At 48.8% G+C, this 19,553-nt stretch overlaps 1 protein-coding gene across 1 annotated transcript; it reads right to left on the reverse strand.

Annotated features, from left to right (window-relative positions):
- Positions 1-3,729: 3,729 nt before the first annotated feature.
- On the reverse strand, positions 3,730-6,600 carry LOC127342204 (WRKY transcription factor 6). The gene is made up of 6 exons (XM_051368154.2): positions 6,189-6,600; positions 5,977-6,087; positions 5,672-5,851; positions 5,293-5,592; positions 5,036-5,149; positions 3,730-4,860 (listed from the first exon to the last, which is right to left on the reverse strand). The coding sequence occupies exons 1-6, from the start codon at positions 6,471-6,473 to the stop codon at positions 4,138-4,140; spliced, it is 1,713 nt and encodes a 570-aa protein (XP_051224114.1). The 5' UTR covers positions 6,474-6,600; the 3' UTR covers positions 3,730-4,137.
- Positions 6,601-19,553: the final 12,953 nt, after the last annotated feature.

Here is a 19,553-nt window from a genome sequence, read left to right on the forward strand (position 1 = left end):
CGGCTCCGCCTCCACGTCCGCGTCCTCTTCCGCCTCCTGAACCTCCGCGTTGAAACGCCATGGCGACCATCTCGGATCCGCCACTCTTCTGGTCATCAGGGTTCTTGCGCTTGTGGCTGCTGCTGCTGCCGTTATCACGGTTCTTCTTTTGTTGATGCAGGGGGATTGCTGTAGCTGCGAGATCACCGCCTGCGTCATCATCGGCGGCAGTATGATCACTGGCAATGGAGATCATCTCATCCAAAGTCAGCTTGCTTGAGTTAGCCAAACGAGTGAGCGTATGCCTCAGCAATCCTCCCCTCTGCAGTCCACCAATGAAAGCGTACATGGCGGTGGTGTGGTCGACGTTTTCGCACTCGTTCCTGCATGCCAAACATCGTGTGAGGTAGTTTCTTGAGGTTTCTCCCTTCTTCTGGATACAGGCTTGCAGGTCGCTTGCTGTGGCAGGTCTTTTGTAGGTGCCTCTGAAGTGTTTCTCGAAAGCGGTCTTCAGGTCGAACCAGCAAAAGATGGAGTTCTTCTCGAAGTCACTGAGCCAGATCCGGGCTGGACCTACAAGGTACAACTGGAGCATGCGGCAGGCGATGTTAGGGGTTCCTCCGGCAAAGGTTACTGCATTGTAGTAATCCTCAATCCAGGTATCCGGCCTTTCGGTGCCATCATAATGCTTCAGATTTCCGGGTAGCTTGAGGTTCATCCTTGGCTTTGGTTCCTCTCGAATCATCCTGCCAAAGCACTTCGGACCAATGTAGTCGGTTCTGTATTCGTTAAGGCGATCCCGTGCGTCGCGCGGGCCGTGGCGAGGGGATTGTGAGCGAGAGCGAGATCTCCGGCCGTCGCCTCCGCCTCCACCTCCGCCGCCACCGCTAGGTGGTGGTGAGGGAGACCTGCGAGGTGGGCGGTCCGATGTCTTGCTTCCGCCATCTGATTCTCCTCGGCCTTCCTGTTGCTGGCTCCGGCTCCTGTGGCTGCCTTCGCCTTGGCGCTGGCTGCCCTGATCGTTCCGGCGAGGCTCCGGGTCACGGCTCCGACGAGGCTCCGGGTCACGGCTCCGACGAGGCTCTGGGTCACGGTTCCGGCGAGGCTCTGGGCCGCGGTCTTCATTCCGACCCCTCCTGGGCTCGGGCTCACGAACATTGTTCTGGCTCCGGCGTGGTTCCGGCGAGCGCTCCCTATTTCTGTTTCTTGGCAGCATGTTGTCGCGGATAATAATCCCACCATGCCCTGGGGGCCTGGTGTTTCCGGCTGGACTACGGCGGCGAGGGGGTCGCGGGTAACCATTGGGTGGAGGGGAGGGGTTGCGATATTTGTCTCGTCCAGAGTACATTGCATCATTTCCTTTTCTTGGATCTGACGAAGGCGTCTTTGATGGAACGGGGATCGGATTTGGGTGTTCCCTGGTCCTTCTTCTGCGCTCCGAGGATCCGGTGTGTGATTCATCATCGAGATGCCGATCGGCGCGGGCATCCTTCTGCGCGGTAGATACACAGTTATCCGGATTGGATTCCAACCTGCGCGAAGTGTCTGCCTTGCTTTGCTGCTGCATTGCTGAAGCGACAAGTGTGCGGAGGTAGTTGATATCAACCTCTTCGTCCTTCTTCTTTAACAGTTCCGCAGCTTTTTGCATGTTGTCCTTTGGGGTTTCCAGCGGCCGGTGCTCTGCGGGCGTGTTGAAGGGTATTCTGCGAGGCGGAATTGCTTCTCTAACAATTCGATCGGCCTCCGCCTGCGCATAGATCATCTTTACTTCCCACTCTGCCCTCATGCTCTTGACCTGCTCGAGTGTGGCAGTAATCTCGCGATCATGTCTGTCGAAAATTTCCGCCAATCCTGCAGCTTCTGCCCTCTCTTCCCTTAACGCGGCTTCGGTCTCGGCGAGCTTCTTGGCAGTGGCCAGCATTTCCTGGCTAGTGGCTTCTAGAGCCTCCAGATCTGCGGCGTCGCCCGGGGTTATAGGTGTGTTAAGAACTGCTCGCGCGGCCATCTCTTCAGCTGACAGGAGCTCCTCCGAGGAAGAATCCCTGCGGGGTCGCTCCCGAGACATTGGAGATCCTTGTTGGGATGGCTGAGGGTCGGATTGGCTGGTTGGCTCTTCAGATCCAGTTTGTCCTGGCCACTACGATTGCGAGAACCTGCTTAGGCTGGGCGGAGTCGACTTCAGGCTGATCACCGAAACCGTACTCCCCTAGCTTGCGGTTAAACTCGTCAGTATCCATGGAGGGGGTATCTCCGGAAATTGGGCTCAGATTGCCCAAAATCGACTCTTCAACCGGAGCTTCGCTTTCTCCGACAGGCTCAGCCTGATCCGGATCAGCGTCGTTTTCCGGTACCTCTACCTGCTCAGGACCAGCTCCGGCTTCTCCAGGGGCGGTTCCGGCGGTATGGGCCAAGAAGTGTACGAAGTGGCACCTCTGCTTTTCTAACACATGGGAGACCCAGGCGGATCTGCATTGGTCTTCCACCATTGTTTCCTGCTCAGGGGCGGATTGGGTGGGCTTTGAAATTTCCAGATCCGAGGCGGAAATTCCCTTAGGAAGCTCCTGCATCTCAGATCGGATCTTCGCGACAGCGTCCAGCTCTGCGGCGGTCGTGTCTGCGTTACTTACCAGTGGGTTTCCGTCAGAATCGACGGTTTCCCCGATGAAGATGTGTATGCCGCCAATTGGGACGATGGAGAGCTTGACGGGGTTTGTCCTAGCCGGAATCCAGCACTCATCCGGAGGGACGATCGGCAGATTTCCGACGTAGAGGACGCGCCCCACGGCGATGGTGTCGTCGTAGCTTCCCATGGCGGAACCCTCCCGGTTCCGGCCTCCAGACGCCATAGGCCCCACGGTGGGCGCCAACTGTCGTTGCCTATTCGACGGTACCTCAGAGGAGGGATCCTCACGAGGGGGAGAAGAAGTAGGGGCCATAGGGCGGAGTGCACACGGGACGGTGGTACGCGAGTTACCCAGCTTCGGAACACCTGCACGATGACAGGGCCTACTGCTGCTTGTCTGGAATTATCTGGGCGCTTTCGCGTTGTTACAATGAGTTGTGGTTGTGCCTCTAGGGCTCCCGGGATCCGGCTTATAAAGGCGCATGGATCTAGGGTTTACATGAAGAGTCCTAGCCGGATTACAGACAGCCTAGCTACGGTACAATATCTTGCCGTGCACGTCACGGATCCGCCTTCCATATACGTCGTACCGGATCCGGGTTCCTCATGGGCCTCCGCAGATCCGGGTTACTCCTAATGTCGGTACGGATCCGGCTTACTGATCCTGGGCCGGACTTCTTCCTTCATGATCAACAGCAACTGGGCCGCCCGATGGGCCACATGCCTCATCACCATCTGTGGGCCACCCGGGCTTGCCGGATCTAGGCACTGTCGATGGTACACCCATGAAGTATACCCACAACAATTATCTTTAGTGTTTTTTGTACTGTTGTTGATGTTAATAGATTAACGATCCTTTTCGCAAAAAATAAAAAAGCTGCAATTTTCTCATTTGGAAGTGTGTGCATATTCAAACTTCAATTGTTCAAAGGGGGACCTGAGACGAGGCGAGCAGTCCGAGCAGGCATGTTACTTGATGGGCCCCATGCTGCTGACTTGGTCCTCGCCGAACCGATGACATCCGAAAGAGCCGGCTGGGCAGTGACTTGTTTGAAAATGCCAATCGGAAGAAGGCGATCGAAACAAAACAAGCCAAGAAACGGAATTGGGAGAAAAATCTGAGCATGTGAACAAACACGTAGATGGATTTCCAGTAAGCTGTCATTGTTCTGTAGACTTCCTTTGCATTGACTAGCATCCAAAAATCTCGGGAGGCGTTATTATTGTACCCATTTACTACTGTACTATTATTACAGTACATGGAAATATCAACAGCTGTTGGCGATCGATGGAAGAAGAGAACCAAGGAGAAGAAATGAACTAATACAACTCTGTTTGTCACCCACGAAAGAAAAAGTGATTGTATATCTTGCCTGCTTGAGCCTCTGTGGTGTCAAAACCAACGGGAGATCTCAAGAGAGAACCTAATCCTGAACAAAGAAGAATGGAACGCCATTCATGCGCGCCTCGGCGCTTGTATAACTTGCAAACCTATCTGAACTCGTTCGATCGGCATGGACGAAGAAGCCTGCCGCTTATTGCGTCTCGCTGTTGGTGTTGTTGCTCGTCGTCATGGTCACGTCGTCGTTGTTGTTGTCGTTGTTTCTGTTTGTGTTGTTGTTGTTGTTGGCGTTGCTGTTGCCGGCGGCAGCGGCCGCGTGCTGGCCGCCGATGATGGACGTGATGGCGGCCGCGAGCGCCACCGTGAAGTTGGGGTCTGCAGTGATCGCCGCGGCGGCCGCGCTGACGGTGTCGGACAGCTGGCCCATGGCCGGCGGCCTCGGCTGCGCGAACTGCGCAACATCGACGGAGGAGGAGTCGGACGACATGTGCAGGCCGGAGAACTTGGACTGGTTGTACAGCATATGGGGCGGCATCGCGAAGGCCGGAGCCATCCCGCCGCCGGGGAGAGGGATCTGGAACTGCCCCGGCGCGGCCGGCCGCGCGGCGCTGAGCGGCAGGGCGTTGGGCGGCGGCGGGCCGTGCGGGCCGTGGGTGAGGTCGAGCGTGACGGTCGGGAATGGCGCGGAGGCGGAGATGGTGGCCATGCTGGAGGAGCAGGGCAGCACGGTGCGGGCGAGGAAGTTGGAGCTCATGAGGCCCTGGCCGTCGGCGCTAGGCATGGAGCCCGAGAGCAGCATGGAGGCGGCGGCCGACGTGGTGGACGCCATCGCCATCGCCGCCGGCGGGAGCGGGTGGTTGTGGGTGCCCTCGTACGTGGTGATGAGGATGCTGCGGTCCTCGGCGCATCGCTGCACCTGTTGGTCAAAGCGAATCAATCATCACGTTCACGGATAAAGAAGAAGAAAGTTAGACCAATGCAATCATACACCCGGCCGACCCTCTGAGATACGGTAGACGCGCGCGCGTAGTACACCATTGACCAAGAGCTGAAGCAGTCGTGGTGGCTAGCTAGTTTGTTAGAGTAGTTACCTGCTTGCGCACCGGGCAGCCGGTGGCCATGGTGCAGCGGTAGTAGGCGCGTGGGCAAGGGTTGCCCTTGGCCATCTTCTGCCCGTACTTCCTCCATTGGCAGCCATCGGCGATCTGCAACACAAGTAATAATAATCCAGTAAGATGAGCAGCTAGCTGGGAGTAGGTACAATTGGATTGCAAATATTATTATATAAATAAACTCGGCCGGATTAATTGACGAACAAGAATGAGTCAGCGCGCAGCAGCAATCTTACGATTGGAGCTTCTGATCTCGCGCGAACGGATACGCGGGCCTTCCTCATGGTGGCCTCCTGCGCCTGCTGCTGCTGCTGCTGGTCATGGCCCTTGGGCGCTACCCCTAGCTGCTGGCCGGTCATGGCGGCAGCCGCTGGCTCAGGGTCGTCGTTTCCATTGGACGAGGACCGACGCGGGCTCCCGACCTCCGTGGACGAGTTGGACGGCTCCTCCACCACATCAGCGCCGCCGGCGCCGGAGGGACCCAAACCAAGGAATTGCCTGGGCACCATGGCAACCTGCTCGGTCTTACCGCCATCCTAAAGAACAAGAGTTAATTTTTGGTGTGGTTGGACTTGGACTGGTGGGTAGCTAGGTGGAGTAAGAAAGAAGGAATACCTCGTGATGCGGAGGTTGTTGCGGCTGGGCCGGAGGCAGCTGCAGCTGGTTCCTTTGCTGCATGAGCGCGACGAGGTGCATCTGCAGCGCCTGGTAGCTGTTGGTGACCTGGGTCAACATCCCCCGCAGCCGCTGGTTCTCCTCGTTCATGCGGCTCAGCTCCGCCTGCATCGCCGCCAGCTGCAAGTAGACGACGACACGTACGCGCGCGTGAGTTAATCATGTAGCTATAGCTAGATCGCTTCAGATCCAACCAACCATGGATGCTTAATTTGCATGGTTCAGACGAGATCGAGGTTGACTACCTCGCTGGCGTTCCGGCTGTTCTTGTCCTCCGCGTGCCGCCGGGACGCCGCGTCGTCGTCCACCACCGTCGACCGGTCGCTCCTCGCGTTGTTGTTGTTCCCCGGAAGGAGCTGCACGTACGCACGTACAAAGTAATAAGATCCCGTGTACTAGCTGATCAACGTGGTAATTAAGAATGAATGAATGGGCGAGGAATTAATAAGCAACGTACGTTAATGGTGAAGTCCTCCTTCTTGATGGACGCCGCGTCCTGGCCCTTATTGCGCTCCTCCTCCTCCTCGTCCTCCGCGTCGGCGGCCGAGACCCGGCTCTTCTTCATGTTCTTCTTCTCGTCGGAGAAGAAGTCCACCTCCACGGACCTCCGCCCTCTACCGCTGCTGTCGTCCGCCTCCATGCTCCTGTGGAAGGGCGGCGGCGAGAGCAGGTTGAGGAATCCGAGCGGGCGCGGCGACGCGTCGAGAGCGAGTCCGCCGCCACCGAGGTGGCCCTTGTCCATGCAAATGGAACGCCTCCTCGGAGAAGATGGACCGAGAACAGTAGAAACGTGTGTGCCCGGCGCGCGGAGAGAGGCTACAGGAGATCGAGGAAGGAGGAAGAGAGTGGGGGAGTCTGAAGTCTCTCCCCGGCGGGGCGGGGCCGCGTATAAAAAAGGCCGAGCTCCGGGTCTGACATCAGGCGCTGCGTCAGTGCGGCAGCACACGTGGCGTGTCCGCACTGGCCGGAGCGACGACGACTCCCTCGTGGGGCCCACGAGGACCGGATCTCCCTTTCCGGCGAGGCGGAGACGGACGGCAACTGGCTTTGGCTCCATGCATGTTATTTTCGTGCCGGTCTTCGCTTTTGCTCCAACTTTTCTCCACGGATCACAAGCCTAGCTCGTTAAGAAATCGGCAATTTTATGACGGCCCGTGCAAAGCGACGTGGGACGCCCCGTTTTTCCAAGTCTGCAATGGCGACCTCGCCTGTCGGTCCAACCATTTTCAACATCGCATTGCTCATACCGTCCACACCTCCTGCAAGTTACCCCATTTTCACGAAAAATGGAAAGAATATTTATTAATCCTGCTTTTACCACCAGCTGCTACCATGTTACGTAGTACGGTCTATCTAGGGATGACACCATGCACATATACCACCAGCTGTTACTAGCATACATTTTCTACACTACATTAAGATCTCAAATACACCACTTACATCACGGCGGCATCTATATCAACAAAATTTCCAGAAACAACAAGAATGCAAAAAAAAAAAGATGAAAAAAGAGAATACAATGCCCCGTCATGGTGATAAACACTCGCAACAGTAGCAGTCTGGCCACCACCAAAAACAACACCCGGACCGCAAAACAGATACTCCAAAAGCGGCACCATAAATAAGGAAACAATGCACAAGCGTTAGTCGTCAAATCTTATGTCTTGGGTTTTCGCACCAGAGAAACTCCGATTTCACAAAAAAATGCCCCGCTAAAAATGCCTTCATAAAGGCCATTGGAAGGTACAACCAATTAAAGCCACACCTTGTATCTTCACCTAGAAAACCGTGACTCGGTGCTGCCACTCCCTCTTGCCAAGGTCGCTGCTGCAAGCCAACAATCACCTGACACAGAGAAAGAAGCATGTGTATTATGTCTTCATCGCAACCAATACACTTCTCCACCACCCACATCTTGCCAAGGTTGTGTCTCTTAGTCAAAAGTCGACCGAGCCACATGAAGAAGCATATGTACCATGTCTTCATCGCAACCGATGCACTTCTCCCCCCGGCAACTTCAAAACCTCTAATCCCAATCACCATGACTTTCTCCACCTCTGTCAACATCTAGAAAATCTATACTTACACATGTTCCATGGAACCAACAAGAAAGAGAAGATCCACGCCACACACACATGAAGCCTCATTGGTTTAAGATAAGGGTGTGCACGACCAGACCGGTTCCAATCTAGCTATTCACCATGCGTCAATCGTTGGAGATCTTCGAGAGGAAGACCAAAACTCGTCAGCGGCCAGATCGAGGGGGACATCATCAAGTAGATTGGCGACTTGTCACAAGAAGATCATTAGGGTCATGCCTCCCTTATTTTGTCCAAACTAGTAGCCCCCACACCACCAGCCCTCTGGAGAGGACAAAACAACACATGCCACCATTGGTCCCTTTCTGCGATGTACAAACGGAGAACATTCAAATGAAGACCCGCCTGGCAAGCATCATCCACGATGGGCAGTCGTGAGGGACTGCCACTAAACACACCCATGGAACTCAACCCTCTAGGCCCAAATCGGGCCCGTGCCGCTGCCACATAGTTCAACGCCACACTTTGTCGCGTCATAGCTGCGTCCTGTCGATGCACGCAGAGCCCGCGACCTGCAAGCCCAGATCTGGCCCTAGCGGGGCTATTCTGTCGTCAGCCGTGCCTCTGCAGTAGCATGTCGTAGACCGCTGAGGGTCGTCACCTCATCTGCATTGCCCTGGCCCAGCGCCGCATCGCAATGCACCTCATCTTCTCCTCCAAGGACCATCTCATATGCGTGCTTAGGTCGTGCTTCTCCGCCCCAAGACACAACCGATCCATGCCGCCATGGCGCTAGTGCGCAGCAGCGGCTAGGGGAATCATGATGGAGAAGCCTTGGGTAGGTTCAGGGGGCCTTCGGAGTCGCTCAAGCACACTACAAGGGATTTGATATACTGTGACGAGCTCAAAACGTCATGCAATAGCAATAAACGTCATGGAAGACCCCACGGTGACGTATTTTGAGCGTCACAAGCATCGTCACGGAATCCCCGTCACAGATTACTCCTAGTGACGCGGCGCGCGAGAAAACGTCACCGAGTATGGATGATGTCATGTGTGATGTCAGCACCTAAGAGGCCATCCCATGGCTAGTAAACGTCACAGATTAGCGTCACGGATGTGTATGACGTCATGTGATTGTTTTAAAAAAATGCTTGAAAAATGATTATTTTTGGCCAAAAATAAATATTTTTTTGGCATTTCGATGATTGCAGGAAAAAAATTTGTTTGCGGATATTTTGGGTACTACTTTTCCAGAATTAAGGATTTCACAATGTAATTAAGTCGACGAAGACGACAATAAATCCATTTTCATATTTAAATACAGATAAATTTTAGATTCACACGCTAGCTCAACATTGCTCACACATACAACCGAACCGAACAGTAAATTCATCACAGATTCGTTTGACCAAGGAGTTCTAAGGAGCAAAATTATAAAGGCCAACACAAGGTTACAATCATATCCGTAAGGATTTCCATATTTACAACCTAAAACAACAATTGGTATTTTGAAATAAAGCATTGCACCAACAGACTACAATCAGCAGTAGCACTCATGAGAACTAGCCATCCACGTAGTGCATTTGAGGGCTCGTCTAGCACCTGATGAAGAAGAGACAAACAAGATATTAGATTTTGGTGAAAAATGATACCAAATAGATTCCAAGAAAATTAATTAGAGCTCAAAAGATAAGCAACCATTTCGCCTGTTTCTTTTGGGTTCAGCAACAAGCATCACCCAACGGCTTGCAAAGTGCCCAGCAATATGCTAGCAGCTGCAAAACTGCAGTAGCAAATATTTTTTTAACCTAAGAACAGAACGACATAGTTATAAAAACAAAGAGAACACACAATTGTATAAAGTGTCCTGCTCATATGAAAAGTTGCATATGTATTACATGAAAACTGTACCATACTGATTGAACTCTATATTCAGATTAACACTATGAGGTTACATAAGCAATTCACCCTTTTCTTTATCATGTGAATATAGCACGAAAGAAGCACATTGTTACTTACTAGTAGTACTACCAAGTAGCTAGATCGGTTGAACTCTGATGCAGGAGTACTTGTACTAGTAGTACTACCAAGTAGCTAGATCGGTTGAACTATGGAAGATTTCAGAAAATCATAACTGCTAGCGCTAGCAACAAGAACAATAATTCCCAGAAGTGTGGCGGGATTGCGCTCACATGGAGACAACGGCAGCTGGACAGTGTAGAGGTTGCCGTTCATAGAGTCCGGCAGCAGCAGCTCAGCGACGGGGGTGATCTTTACGGCTTGTGGATCGATGCCCAGCTTAATTCTGTCGAACACCACGTACCCGTCCAGTTCTTCGTCACGGAACCACCAAAACTGCCACACCGAAATTCCAACGAAGCACCGTTAAAGAAACAAAAAACAAGAACCAGAGGAAAAATCTACTACCGTATAGATAGGGGTAGATGACTCTTCGGCTCGTCATTTTCTTGGAAGCCATGCCGCGGTTAAGCCTTGTGCCATCGGTGGTCCATCCAGCGCCGACGAGTATCAACCCCCGAAGCCTCCTGGCCGCCTCTCCTTAGTGGAGGTACGGCATAGAGGCGATGCATGGTGTCCTACTCACCCTGCGGAAATCCGGGACGGTCAGATCCGCGGGCACCATCAGCAGCAGGGAAGGCGGGGGCTGGGAGAAGCAGAGTGGAGATCAATTCGTCGTTCGATCATGGCGCGGGTTGCCGCTGCCTCACCGACTAGCGGCAGGGAGTGGAGACATTGGTGATTGCCTGTGGCGGCGAAGACGGCAGAGGAGAGGATCCTCAATGACCGGAGCGGTTGGGAGGTGGTGGAGAATAGAGATGGGCTAGTGGCGGCTGTTGTGGAGGAGATCCGTATTGGGCGGCGGATTAGATGAGCGGGCTCTAAAATTTTCGGAAAGGATCGCGCGGAATGCAACACTGGACTTCAAAAATAAGTTTATATCTTTTTTTTTTGCGGGGAAAAATAAGTTTATATCGCCTGAAATAGTCTACCCATAGAGTTCAATGTTGTATTTTCGTGTTAAGATCAATTGCCATTTTTTTAGAGCTTTGACAAAATTGATTTTTTATGAAGAAAAAATTATATGCATTTTCTACTTGTATGAATATCATAAGTTAATTTACGTATTAGGAATATAGTCTACCAATTTTTTTTGTGAAAATCATACTTAATTATGTAAATTTAGTTTATAGAAAAAGAAATATTAGTTCGTTCCTTTTCCTAAAGAATACATTAGTTTGTTGCTTTCCCTCAAAAAAATATTATTTTGTTGTGTGCTCACATTTGGTTATGTGTGTGGTGCTACTAAGAGGTGGAACATCCAAGTTTAAGTTGGAAATTTTACATACATGCGCACCTTATTTTTTAACACTTAGACAATCCTCGGCCATTCACCTTTGGGTTAGCTTTTCTTTCCAATTTTTCTTTTATTTTTTCCAACATGTATTGTCCCCACGCTTGACAAGCAAATTTACTTGTTAGTTTTCTTATTTGATCTCGACATTGTGTTCTCCATTATTTCTTTGCCCCCTCGATGCCCCACACTACCGATTACATGATGCCATATCGCCGATTGAATTGTTTTGTGACGAATCCAAATTCAACATGGAAGCTATAAAACTGTCACAGAATGTGTCAATGTGTGACGACGATAGTGTGACTGTCATGGATTTTGGGGAATGTGTGAGACTAGGGGAAGAACGTCACACATTACAGTATTACGTGACGTTACCGACCACTGTCACGAGGGTTTTCGTCACGGTATATCAGATCTCTTGTAGTGGCATGAGGCTCGGGAGGCGTTCTTTGTCACCGGGATACATTCATGTGCACAGGTACAAGTTTTCCCATAGCTGGTTAAATGGGTACTTGGGTGTAAAAAATAATCTTGGTTCCAATACATAAATTTAAGGAGAGTGGATTTGGTGATCAGGGGGATACGTGAGCACCCGGGCATCACCGTTGGATTTGGTCCACCACCGTTGGATTCCGCTACTCACTAACGGCCACTAACGACCCACTACCCGCCGGTCTCTACCTCCACCTCGCCGGCCTCCACCTCGCGCATCTGAGGTCGCGCCAGTGCCTCCCCGGCCAAGCGCGCCGCCGTGCACCTTCCCCGCGTCTCTTCGCCCTTCCACTCAATGCGTTGGACCGCGTCGATGCGTGTACAGTGCTAATGTCGTTAGACACGTGTCGAGCAGAGAAGGGGTGCTCACGTATCCCCTGATCACCAGGCTTCATCCGTAAATTTAAGCTATAAAATAATCATAAGCAACATGTAACCATAATTTACAAACAACAACAACACTATAAACATCAACACATATTATGAACGGCAACACATGATGAAACATCGACACTTTGCACATTCACATCAACACATCGGGATGCGTTCACGCAAAATTACATATGTATTGCGCTAGTCACGGAACGAGAGGTGAAGAGACCATAATTAGGTAGTAATCCTAATTAACATGCCAGCTACATCCACCGTGGGACATGGAAGTGTGAGGTTCAGGCTAGCTACATGAATGCGTGATTAGGGAAAAATTAAGTATGTTGGAATACTGAATAGGCCCCATTTTCTAATACCTATATTACTAATGGGGTTTTCCCCGTAGGGTACAAGGGTAATGGGTACATTGCCATCCCTATGTCCATCCAACTATACGTGGCAGCCAAATCACAGATGTCAATAGCCAATTTGCTGCTAGTAAATGTATTTCACAAAAAATAAAGTCTCTACTCTTTTGCCGTGCAATACGGGGTGCTCTATTTTTGCTACCCCTTCCAGTTTATTAGGTGAGTATGTTTTTTAAGAGAAAAGTTGACCATGAATTTTGTCATGAAAATAGGAATAGTACATCTCAAAAATTATACTATTGGATTCATATTTAAGCTATGCTTTCAGTTATGTGATTTTTATAATACATAATAATTTGTATTTTTAAAATATATTTATGTGTGTCTTAAAACTATGTGTCTAGCGAATAAACCAGCACGGAGGAAGTATTGGGAAGAAAGACTAATGTGAGCATGTAGTGCACGAGGGAGGGAGGAAGTTTGTCCACGGTCAGAAGGTTCCTGCCATTAGATTACTGGCCCCAACAAAAACGAACAAAGTTAAAGAAAACAGGAGCAGGTCAGGTCAGGTCTAGACGAGTTCGGGTTGGTGCCGATCCTGAGGCGCTCCTGCCTGATTGACGGGCAGCAGCGTCGCGAGTCCACACGCACACGCACAGCAGACTCGGATCTCCCCCGCTTCATAATCACATGATTTCGCGATCTTCCATGGCCCGGATGGGCCACCAATTAAAACCATTCAATTTTCAATGTAATATTTTTTTCTTAGCTCCAGGTTCGAGAAAGGGTTAGGAGTGGAGTCAACATTAGCAGGGACCGGTTCCACGAAGCCTCCTCTCCCGATTGGGCGCGGCGCCGCTCCACGTGGATAAAACGTCAACGCCCTTGACCCGCTCGGCCCCACGGACAGGGACCCACGACCGAGCATATCGCCTTTTTTCCTCTTTTTCTTTGGCGTCATTTTCGGATAAGGGCAACACAGTGCTGCAAACTCGCTGTCTCGTACGGTGCCATCAAGGATCAAAACATGGCAAAGTTCCAAGCCAAGTCGGGGATTGGCATCCTACCTTTCGAAAGGGGAGAGACTGTGTGTCTTTGTGTGGTGAGAACGGTCCAAGATGCGTACGTGCAGGATCCCTAAACAAACCTACTCGGCCCCAAAAGTTGCGCTCGTGCATTTTGATTTGATTGACACTCTCTCCAGCATTGGGCAGCCAAACAGTTTCCCTACTTCTTCAATTGCATGCACGCGGGAGTGTTCATCCACCGTGTGTCTGTGCCTGGACAAAAGACCTACCCGCATATACTAGCTTCCTCATTATATTGGGAAAATTGTTTCAACATCATTTTGCTAGTTCAAATATTTTGTTGGTTATTAAAATGGTAATCTAAATACTCTCTCCAGTTTATATATAAAGCCACTTTTTTTTTATTTCTAGATATCAAGAAAACAAAGTCAACTAAGAAATACCATAATTAACTACGGGACTACACGATTAATTTTGTTTCCGAGCTAATAAATAGCACGATTAATTATTTCAGAGCTAATAAATAGCATGATTAATTACTTCCTAGCTAATTAAGTACTTTGTCCAAATATATACGGAGTAAGATACATTTTTTGTGCGGTCTTTGATGCACCACTTTAACCGCTAGTAAGTACTACCTCCGTCCCAAAGAATAAGGCGCACATGTATTTCAAGGCGAACTTTGACCATAAAAATTGAGCAACACAATCTTGATTATATTATATGTAATTAGTATCGTTGGATTCGTATTGAAAGTACTTTCTAATGATGCTAATTTCATACAAACAATCTTTATAGATTTGAAGTAATTCTTGGTCAAACAAAAAGCACGTAAAACGATGGCGCCTTATTCCTTGAATCGGAGGTTTCAGAATCTCACTACTGCATAAATCCTTATCAGTGACAGGCACATTTTGCTCACCGGTGACATGCAATGCGCCTGTCACTAGTGTGATGTCACTGGTACTGCGTGTCACTAGTTATGAGAAGAATGCCTGTCACTGGTAGGTGAACTAGTGACAGGCAAAAAAGATGCATGTCACTGGCGTGATGAAAGGTTGCATCCATGTTGGGTCCTCTAGTGACTAGTCCATTATCATGCCTGTCACTGGTATGAATTTTGATATTAACAAAATTAATTACATTTTCGATGAATATGCAGTAACAAGTAGGTACAATGTAGCATTTCATAGGCACAATCTCATTTGAATTCAAGAAAAGCACAGTACAAACCCTATTATAGGAAACATACGATCAGTTACACAAAATTTAAAACTAAGCGGAAAGATCTCTAGGTCCACTAGAGGCCAACCAAAAGAAACCAAAAACCAGGCACTTCGACATCTTCTACTCGGCGAACCAAAAGACACCAACATCCCTGTATCACCTCCAACGTGAGCACCATAAGTCCCAGCCTTGCCTTCCTGGAAAAAAAGGAGAGCAGCCAAATTCGAAATCAATATTTTTCAAACGCAAGAGAAAGATATAAACCAGTAGTGCATTGGACTTGCAAACAGATCTGCAATAGTTAAATCAGCAAACAAAACAGTAGCGGTAGTGTTGTAGTACTCAAAACCAATGAAGTTGATGCTCACCCCATTTTCGAAATTAGAGTGCAATATATTTCTGTACATTGCATGGGTTGAACCAAAGCACACTATACAAAAGAGCAGGCAAAACAAAGTTACGAACTGTCAACATATCACTCTATAAATTTACATCAGAAATATTTACTATAGCTCTCTAAATTAACCTGCGGGAACAAGAAGAAGCATGGCAGAACAGTAAGTCACGCAGCTAGAACCAACAATAGACGACATGGTTCATAAAATTTAAGCCATTAGACATCCTTCAAATATGTATCAGCTGGCATTCAGATACTTTCATCTATAAAGTTGCAGATTGTTTATCCTACACACCCGAATGCCACACCACTTCTCAATGTTTAGATAGACCACATGACTCTGAAGACCAAACGTTCCTAGATGCAGAGGAGCGAGACACAACCACACATACTTCAGTATGCTACGAAGAGTAGTGCAACGAAATAGCAACATATGATAAAATCAACATTAAAACATGGAGATCATCTTTAGTCATATATTTATAAAGAAATCCTGTACAGAATGGGTAGTTTCAGATTTACCTATTTAAGAAGTCGTCATCTTCCATTTGCATGCACTGGGCCTTTTCCAATTGCGTTCAGAAACTGAAATAGCAACATACTGATGGTATATACCAATGGATTTTTCCAGGACTGGACATACTCTAGTTACACCTGTAGCAAGCAAGTGTATTATTCCAAGCAGTGGACGACACCGGACAGAAGGTGCAGAGCAGCGTCCTTGGGCGGCGGCGTCCTTGGGTCGTGTGGACGGGAGGCGCGGCGTTGGGGACGAAGGGAAATGGCACGGCTTTGGGATGCAAGGAGTCGTCCTTGCGTCGGGCAGCGGCGTGGTGGATGCAGGGCCGCGCGTGGGATTCGGCCAAGCTCGCGTCCGGGGAGAGCGTCCTGGCGTCGTGCGGCGGCGTTGGAGGGGCAGGCGGCGTTGGGGGGCGGGGTAGTTGGAGGATCTAGCGGCATGGAGAGAGCAGGGCAGCGGGCGGTTTGGGATTTGGAACTCTGGTTCAGGTTTTGACCGGCGAGTCGCACTCTTTTCTCCGTTATTAAAAGAAATTTCTTCTTTCAATTCACCGCGGATTTTTTTTTTGTGGAGATTCACCGTGGAATTTAATTACTCGTGTATGCTATGGCAAATTCAGACTGTACGTTTATTTCTACTCTAAACGGGTCGATGGATGGATCTATTAGTAGTATATGGAATCTGGTCCGACTCTACGTCTACTACCGTACTGCGACCTGTAGTCCGGCGCGACTCTAGGGCGGATACGAGACCGCCACGACTCGCGGCTGTTTTCGGCCGGACGCGCGACACTCCGGGACGGATACGAGACGATCGCGGCAGTTTTTGACCGGAACCGCGCGGGGCGTTGTTCGCGGAAGCTCCGCAGCTGCCTCCTGATCGATTGATCGGCCGGACGGTACTACTGCCGCGTGGGCGCGTGTGGCCGGACCAGGTAACAAGAGCGGGAAAGGCCAGCGCATGGAGATGGCATGCTGGAAAGATCTCCCAAGGAGGATAGGAGCGGGAAATACCGGCCCATACCTAGTGACATGCTCTTTTACTAGCCTGTCAGTAGCTACTTTTCTCTCCCGGCCAGCCTCCGAAAAATAACTAGTGACATCCCTTTTTACGCGCCTGTCGTTGGTATTTTCTACCAGTGACAGGCTTATATGTGCCTGTCGCTGATATGGTTACTAGTGACAGGCATAATTTTGCTTGTCACTAATCACTTGGCGGCTATGAGCTGTGTCTACAAAATGATATGGTTTCAGAATGTACAAGTGTTATTATTGCATTTGTCATGCAAATCCATTTCATTTCACATTTAGACTAGCCACAATGGGAGTATCATAGGTAGTATCATGCATGTTATGTTGGTAAAAATCTTATGTGGCACATCAATTAATGATGACAGAGGTGAAATTAGTATCATAGGTAGATACAATATCATAGCACGTCAAACTAGAAATTTTAGTGGCAAACACATCATGTACACATATTTGCATTGAGATTCTACAAAATATTAAATAGAATGGAACTATGATACTAATTCATGATACTATGCATTATAGGCGTTGTATCATAAACTAGTATCATATGTACGATACTAGTCTATGATACTTTCCATTGTGACTAGTCTTATTCATATATTTTTTCTCGTTAGATTGTAATTACAAATCATAGTTAAAGTTATAAATTGTTGACCGATGAAATTTATGGCACCTTATGTTTTTCGAAGGAGGGAATATGTTGCATGTGATGGGTCTTTCTCTATGGCTGCATGTAAAATCCGCATTAATGGGTGCCATTGTACCCATTAGAAATATAATCAACTCTTTTCTGGAAGAGATGTGGCCTTATATAGATGCAAATTATATTTAAACCTGGAGGGGGTAAGACTTAAACTACAAACTAAACTTGTACATACCAACAGAGTGGGAATTTGATTAGAAATTGATCTTGTATTTTGAATACTTATGAAGCTTTATGCTTATGTGTTTTTTTTTATAAAACTGACTTGATTCTTCACCTAAATTGCTGGATTCTATCAAGTATTTTTAAATTGATACCTACTCTTTCATGTGAAATATCTCCATATTAAACTTCTCAAATGCAACCATTTCGGTGTGTGTCGTAGAGCCGAAATGACTGCCCACAAAATAGTAGATTTCATACTTTTTTGTTTGCATGCACGTGAGGGGTGTTCATGGATGTTTTCGTTGATCATGAGAAGTTCCCACCTACTCGACTCGCTAGTTGATTGTCATGTCTTCACGAATATTTCTTATTGTAGGGTCGACTCTCGTGTAGATATTGTGTTTCATGCAACAATAGATATTGATGTACACCAAGGTAAAAATGGAGAGTCATAAAACACCAATCAATTTCACTTTGCCTTGAAAATAGAAAAGCCCAAGACAGAGAATCAAAAGCACGCCACAAATCCAACTTGAGAAACACTCCTTTCTCTTTCCTGGAATTGATCCTCCTAGCCATTGGCCTGAGCAGCAAAAAATTGTCATACTGACACCTAGCTTGCACACACGTCGACTGATTGGTGCTAACAAGATCTCCCAACCTTCTCCTCAAGCGATTAGCCACTAGTTTAGAGAACAATTTTGCAAATATATGAACCAAACTAATTGGCCTCAAGTCCCCAATCTCAATAGTGTCCGCTCTTTTTGGAATAAGAGTGATCAGAGACCTACTCAACTTCCCAAAACCCCTGCCATCCCCCACAACAAGCTTCAAAATTGCTGTCATGATGCCTCCCTTAACAATTCCCCAAGCTCCCTGATAAAATGCCCATAAAACCATTAGTCCTGGCGCATGATCAGGTGGCAAATCTTTGACCACCTACCACACTTCCACCTCAGAGAACATGCTATCAAGCTCGTGCAAATCCTTTGGCAGTAGCTCTAACTTCGCCAGGTCAAACGACTGATCCCTGACTTTAACATCTCCATGCAGGAAAGAATAAGCTCTAAAAAATGCCATCTCTTTGTTTGCTTGATGAGTGAAAATGCGTCCCCCTCATGCACAACCGGGATGAAGTTTTTGTTGCGTCTCTCATTAGCTAAGTGTTGCATGGAAAAGCTTGGTATTAGCGGACCCAGAGAAACTAATGAGTGGGGGCAAATCAATTGAGTGGGGGCATTGCTTGCCTAAATTTTGCAAAATTTGAAAATTTTGTCTCAAATCTGAACAAATACTATTGAAATTCAGATTTTTGAGTGGGGGCCTATGCCCCCACTCACCTCTACTTGGGTCCGCCCCTGCATCTTATCCTCGAGCGCTGCCTTGCAATCGTACATTCTAGAGACGACAAACGAAGAACGATGAGCTTCAAGGTATTGCGCAGCCACCTCTCAGTTGGGGAAAACGGTCTACTTTCTTGCGCCACATCAAACCTCAAAATTATCATAATGGTCAATGCAATCAGCAACTTAGCATTGCCCACCGTGCACTGACCCCAAGCCTGCAATGAAACTGTAGTATTCCTATACAGAGCATCCAGACGTCTCATGAGCTCCAATCAACGTTTATACTCCCTCCGTTCCTAAAAAGAACTTCCCAACATTATCGGATACCTAGATTTATAATGTTGAGAAGCTTTAAAAAAAAACGGAAGGAGTAAGAGGGATACGAGCCCGGAAGACGTGTGGCAACTAGATTAACAACACCCTGGTTTGGGTGTCTAGGGATAGTGTGAATGATTGGCATCGTGTTCTTTGTTATTTTCGTGGGAGCAGTTACACGTGAAAAGAAAGTCACATACGGTGGAAAGAACACGGAATCTCGCAAGATGACAGAGGGCCGGGAAACGAAAATAAAGAGAGATGAGCCAACGGTTTTGCCCCGGCCAGAACGTCGCCGCCGTCTCACTCGAGCCTAGTACGTACACAGCCAGCGACGCCGACAGCGGCGACCATACGGCGACGACCGAGCGGCTAGAGCTAGGGTTAGCAGCCGCGTCTGTGACCGCGCGTCGACCTCCTCTCACCGCGGTCCTGTACGTGCG

Source organism: Lolium perenne, chromosome 3 (assembly GCF_019359855.2).
Source record: "Lolium perenne isolate Kyuss_39 chromosome 3, Kyuss_2.0, whole genome shotgun sequence".
Lineage (NCBI taxonomy): Eukaryota > Viridiplantae > Streptophyta > Magnoliopsida > Poales > Poaceae > Lolium > Lolium perenne.

Excerpts from the sequence above, each read along its gene's own strand:
- LOC127342204 (XM_051368154.2), bottom strand. The coding sequence starts at position 6,473 with ATGGACAAGGGCCACCTCGGTGGCGGCGGACTCGCTCTCGACGCGTCG. Across the intron at positions 5,150-5,292 it reads CGAGATCAGAAGCTCCAATC|ATCGCCGATGGCTGCCAATG; the intron begins GTAAGATTGCTG and ends CTTGTGTTGCAG. Across the intron at positions 4,861-5,035 it reads GCTGCCCGGTGCGCAAGCAG|GTGCAGCGATGCGCCGAGGA; the intron begins GTAACTACTCTA and ends TTTGACCAACAG.